The sequence below is a fragment of the Manacus candei genome, unplaced genomic scaffold, assembly GCF_025592945.1.
Source record: "Manacus candei isolate 608988 ecotype Guabito, Panama unplaced genomic scaffold, ASM2559294v1 h1tg000211l, whole genome shotgun sequence".
Classification (NCBI taxonomy): domain Eukaryota; kingdom Metazoa; phylum Chordata; class Aves; order Passeriformes; family Pipridae; genus Manacus; species Manacus candei.
Window position 1 is genome coordinate 15,001 of NW_026138259.1, and position 5,000 is coordinate 20,000.

The 5,000-nt window shown below is 72.4% G+C and overlaps 2 protein-coding genes across 2 annotated transcripts in view; both read right to left on the reverse strand.

Annotated features, from left to right (window-relative positions):
• Positions 1-2,002: 2,002 nt before the first annotated feature.
• LOC127464347 (serine/arginine repetitive matrix protein 1-like) lies at positions 2,003-3,547 on the reverse strand. The gene is made up of 2 exons (XM_051774656.1): positions 3,303-3,547; positions 2,003-2,756 (listed from the first exon to the last, which is right to left on the reverse strand). Exons 1-2 carry the CDS (start codon positions 3,545-3,547, stop codon positions 2,003-2,005), a joined length of 999 nt encoding a protein of 332 aa, XP_051630616.1.
• Positions 3,548-4,662: 1,115 nt separating this feature from the next.
• LOC127464344 (collagen alpha-1(III) chain-like) overlaps positions 4,663-5,000 on the reverse strand; it is a 5,592-nt gene continuing 5,254 nt past the window's right edge. Inside the window, exon 5 of the mRNA XM_051774653.1 lies at positions 4,663-5,000. This exon is cut by the window's right edge and continues 1,429 nt beyond it. Within this exon, the coding sequence (XP_051630613.1) occupies positions 4,663-5,000 (338 nt within the window).

The following is a 5,000-nucleotide window of genomic DNA, read 5'->3' on the forward strand; positions in this document are numbered from 1 at the left end:
CCTGTTCGCGTCGGCGAGCGGACTTGGAGCCGCGGCGCCGCCGCCCGGCCCGGCCCGGTGGCGGGTAGACCTGTTCCCGCCGACGAGCGGACTTGGAGCCGGAGCGCCGCCGCCCGGCTCGGCCCGGAGGCGGGTAGACCTGTTCGCGTCGGCGAGCGGACTTGGAGCCGGGGCGCCGCCGCCCGGCTCGGCCCGGAAGCGGGTAGACCTGTTCCCGTCGGCGAGCGGACTTGGAGCCGGAGCGCCGCCGCCCGGCTCGGCCCGGAAGCGGGTAGACCTGTTCGCGTCGGCGAGCGGACTTGGAGCCGCGGCGCCGCCGCCCGGCCCGGCCCGGTGGCGGGTAGACCTGTTCCCGCCGACGAGCGGACTTGGAGCCGGAGCGCCGCCGCCCGGCTCGGCCCGGAGGCGGGTAGACCTGTTCGCGTCGGCGAGCGCACTTGGAGCCGGAGCGCCGCCGCCCGGCTCGGCCCGGTGGCGGGTAGACCTGTTCCCGTCGGCGAGCGGACTTGGAACCGCGGCGCCGCCGCCCGGCCCGGCCCGGTGGCGGGTAGACCTGTTCCCGCCGTCGAGCGGACTTGGAGCCGCGGCGCCGCCGCCCGGCCCGGCCCGGTGGCGGGTAGACCTGTTCCCGCCGTCGAGCGGACTTGGAGCCGGGGCGCCGCCGGCCTGGTCCGGTGGCAGGTAGACCTGTTCCCGTCGGCGAGCGGACTTTAAGCCGGGGCGCCGCCGCCCGGCTCGGCCCGGTGGCGGGTAGACCTGTTCCCGCCGGCGAGCGGACTTGGAGCCGGAGCGCCGCCACCCGGCCCGGTGGTGGGTAGACCTGTTCCCGTCGGCGAGCGCACTTGGAGCCGGAGCGCCGCCGCCCGGCTCGGCCCGGAAGCGGGTAGACCTGTTCGCGTCGGCGAGCGGACTTGGAGCCGGGGCGCCGCCGCCCGGCTCGGCCCGGAAGCGGGTAGACCTGTTCCCGTCGGCGAGCGGACTTGGAGCCGGAGCGCCGCCGCCCGGCTCGGCCCGGAAGCGGGTAGACCTGTTCGCGTCGGCGAGCGGACTTGGAGCCGCGGCGCCGCCGCCCGGCCCGGCCCGGTGGCGGGTAGACCTGTTCCCGCCGACGAGCGGACTTGGAGCCGGAGCGCCGCCGCCCGGCTCGGCCCGGTGGCGGGTAGACCTGTTCCCGCCGGCGAGCGGACTTGGAGCCGGGGCGCCGCCGTCCGGCCCGGTGGTGGGTAGACCTGTTCCCGTCGGCGAGCGGACTTGGAACCGGGGCGCCGCCGCCCGACTCGGCCCGGTGGCGGGTAGACCTGTTCCCGCCGGCGAGCGGACTTGGAGCCGGAGCGCCGCCGCCCGGCCCGGCCCGGCGGCGGGTAGACCTGTTTGCGGCCGGTGCTCGGAGCGTGGCACCGAATTCGCGGATCGAGCGGACGGCGTGCAGCCGCTAAATCCGTCGATTGGCGCGCCGGCGTGCCCTTCCGACCCCGCCCTGACCTCCCGGATTTCCCACAGTTCTTTGCGAGTCCTTCCAGCGGGCATGCTCCGTCGAGTACTCTCTCGGGGGTCTTGTTGCGGAGACTCCATCTCCCGTGGCCCTTTGCGGCAGACTTGCTCTCCGGCGTAAAGGCTTTCCCCTGCCCCGAGGGTGAAAGAAGAGACGTTCTCTGCGGGGCGGGGAAGCGGGGGGAGTAACTGGGACTCTCTTTAGGCGGCGCGGCTGCGGCCGACCGGGCTCGGCCGCCTCGGCGCCGCCGGGAAGAGCCGGTGTCCGAGCCTAGCGGCTAGAGCCGGTCTCGGGGCTTAGCGCTGCGGTTTCTGGCCGGCGCTCCGAGCGTAGCAGCCTTTCCCCTGCCCCGAGGGTGAAAGAAGAGACGCTCTCTGCGGGGCGGGGAAGCGGGGGGAGTAACTGGGATTCTCTTTAGGCGGCGCGGCTGCGGCCGACCGGGCTCGGCCGCCTCGGCGCCGCCGGGAAGAGCCGGTGTCCGAGCCTAGCGGCTAGAGCCGGTCTCGGGGCTTAGCGCTGCGGTTTCTGCCCGGCGCTCCGAGCGTAGCAGCCTTTCCCCTGCCCCGAGGGTGAAAGAAGAGACGTTCTCTGCGGGGCGGGGAAACGGGGGGAGTAACTGGGCCTCTGCCTGGGTGGCAGGGCTGCCGCCGCCTCGGCTCGGCCGCAGAGGTGCGCAGCGGGTAGAGTCGCCGTCCGTGCCCAGCGGGTAGAGCCCTCGTCCGAAGCCGGCGGGTAGAGCCGGTGTCCCGGGGCAGCGGGTAGACCTGTTTTCCGGGCTCGTCGGCTCGACGCGCTCTCCGAGTCGGGCGGCTCGAGCGGGTTCCAAGCGCTTAGCCGAGGCCCTCGGCGGACGCCGAGGCGCCACCGTTTCTGCCCGGGGCTCCGAGTGGGAAAGAAAGGGCGTTGTCTGCGGCGTGGGTAAAAAGGGGGAGTAGCTGGGACTCTCTTAAGGTGGCAGGGCGGCGGCCGACTGGGCTCGGCGGCGGGGGTGCCGGCGGGTAGAGTTGCGTTCCGAGCCCGACGGGTAGACGTGGTGTCCGACTCCGGCGGGTAGACCTTTTGTCCGAGCCCGGCGGGTAGACCTGTTGTCCGTGCCCGGCGGGTAGACCTGGTGTCCGAGTCGGGCTGGTAGACCTGGTGTCCGAGCTGGGCGGGTAGACCTTTTGTCCGAGCCCGGCGGGTAGACCTGGTGTCCGAGCCCGGCGGGTAGACCTGGTGTCCGAGCCCGGCGGGTAGACCTTTTGTCCGAGCCCGGCGGGTAGACCTGTTGTCCGAGCTGGGCGGGTAGACCTTTTGTCCGAGCTCGGCGGGTAGACCTGTTGTCCGAGCCGGGCGGGTAGACCTGGTGTCCGAGTCGGGCGGGTAGACCTTTTGTCCGAGCCCGGCGGGTAGACCTGTTGTCCGTGCCCGGCGGGTAGAGCTGGTGTCCGAGTCGGGCGGGTAGACCTGGTGTCCGAGCCCGGCGGGTAGACCTGGTGTCCATGCTGGGCGGGTAGACCTGGTGTCCGAGCCCGGCGGGTAGACCTGGTGTCCGAACCGGGCGGGTAGACCTTTTGTCCGAGCCCGGCGGGTAGACCTGGTGTCCGAACCGGGCGGGTAGACCTTTTGTCCGAGCCCGGCGGGTAGACCTGGTGTCCGAGCCCGGCGGGAAGACCTGTTGTCCGAGCTCGGCGGGTAGACCTGGTGTCCGAGCCGGGCGGGTAGACCTGGTGTCCGAGCCCGGCGGGTAGACCTTTTGTCCGAGCCCGGCGGGTAGACCTGTTGTCCGAGCTGGGCGGGTAGACCTTTTGTCCGAGCTCGGCGGGTAGACCTGTTGTCCGAGCCGGGCGGGTAGACCTGGTGTCCGAGCCCGGCGGGTAGACCTGTTGTCCATGCTGGGCGGGTAGACCTGGTGTCCGAGTCGGGCGGGTAGACCTTTTGTCCGAGCCCGGCGGGTAGACCTTTTGTCCGAGCCCGGCGGGTAGACCTGTTGTCCGTGCCCGGCGGGTAGACCTGGTGTCCGAGTCGGGCGGGTAGACCTGGTGTCCGAGCCCGGCGGGTAGACCTGGTGTCCATGCTGGGCGGGTAGACCTGGTGTCCGAGCCCGGCGGGTAGACCTGGTGTCCGAACCGGGCGGGTAGACCTTTTGTCCGAGCCCGGCGGGTAGACCTGGTGTCCGAACCGGGCGGGTAGACCTTTTGTCCGAGCCCGGCGGGTAGACCTGGTGTCCGAGCCCGGTGGGAAGACCTGTTGTCCGAGCTCGGCGGGTAGACCTGGTGTCCGAGCCGGGCGGGTAGACCTGGTGCCCGAGCCCGGCGGGTAGACCTGTTGTCCATGCGTGGCGGGTAGACCTGGTGTCCGAGTCGGGCGGGTAGACCCTGTGCGCGAGCCGGGTGGGTAGACCTGTTGCCTAAACCCGGCGGGTAGACGTGTTGTCCGTGCCGTGCGGGTAGACCTGGTGTCCGACTCGGGCGGGTAGGCCTGGTGTCCGAACCCGGCGGGTAGACCGGTGTTCCGTGCCGTGCGGGTAGACCTGTTGTCCGAACCCGGTGGGTAGACCTGCTGTCCGAGCCCGGCGGGTAGACCGGTGTTCCGTGCTCGGCGGGTAGACCTGGTGTCCGAGTCGGGCGGGTAGACCTGGTGTCCGAGCCCGGCGGGTAGACCTTTTGTCGGGACCCGGCGGGTAGACCTTTTGTCCGAGCCCGGCGGGTAGACCTGGTGTCCGAGCCCGGCGGGTAGACCTGTTGTCCGTGCTCGGCGGGTAGACCTGTTGTCCCGGTTTTTGGGGTCGACCCGTTTCCCCAGTCGAGCGGGGCCGAGCGGCCTCGTGCCCCGCCGGATGCTGGCGAGCATCAGGTCTACCCGGTTCCGGGGCTGGCGAGCATCAGGTCTACCCGGTTCCGGGACCGGCCGATCCGGCCGCCGCGGCCGCAGACGCCGGCCTGCGCCCCGCCGGCGTCCCGGCTCCGGGCCACCAGGTCTACCCGGCTCCGGCGGGACTTAGGCGCCTGGCGGCATTTTCGGGGTAGACGTGTTGTCGCGGCCGGCCCCGGAAGTCGGCCAAGGGGTCGCTGTCGGGCGCCGCCTCCAGTTAGGTCGAGGTGAGAGGCGGCCTGCTCTCGCGCGCCTCCCCGCTGAGGAGCCTCGAGCCGCTTTGGCGACCCGGCCGGGCCAGGACGCGTCTGTCCGTACTATGGGCAGGGGTTGTCTAGCAGCGCGGGTTCCGAGGGCCCCTTTTCTTCCGCGTCTGCTGCCGAGCGCGGCCTTCGGCGCGTGCCACGGGCCGGCCAACCCCACGAGCGGCAGGAAGGCCGGCGAGAAAGCCGCGGGGCACTCGGCCGGCTTCCTGGGGCGGGTCCGATGACGGGAAAGGAAGACGAGAGCCGAGCGCGAAAGCGCAGCCAAGGGAGTTGCGGGACTGGGACGGCCGAGGGGGGCCCGCGGGGGCCCAGCAGCGTCCAGCCCGAGCCGGTGGCGGCTGCCGGCTCCCCGAGGGCCCCGGGCGAAGGCGGTGGTGTGCGAGGGCGGC

Coding starts and splice junctions, on each gene's coding strand:
- LOC127464347 (XM_051774656.1), bottom strand. CDS start 3,547: ATGGACACCAGGTCTACCCGCCGGGCTCGGACACCAGGTCTACCCGCC. Junction 2,757..3,302: donor CCGCCCGGCTCGGACAACAG/GTCTACCCGCCG, acceptor CTCGGACAACAG/GTCTACCCGCCGGGCTCGGA.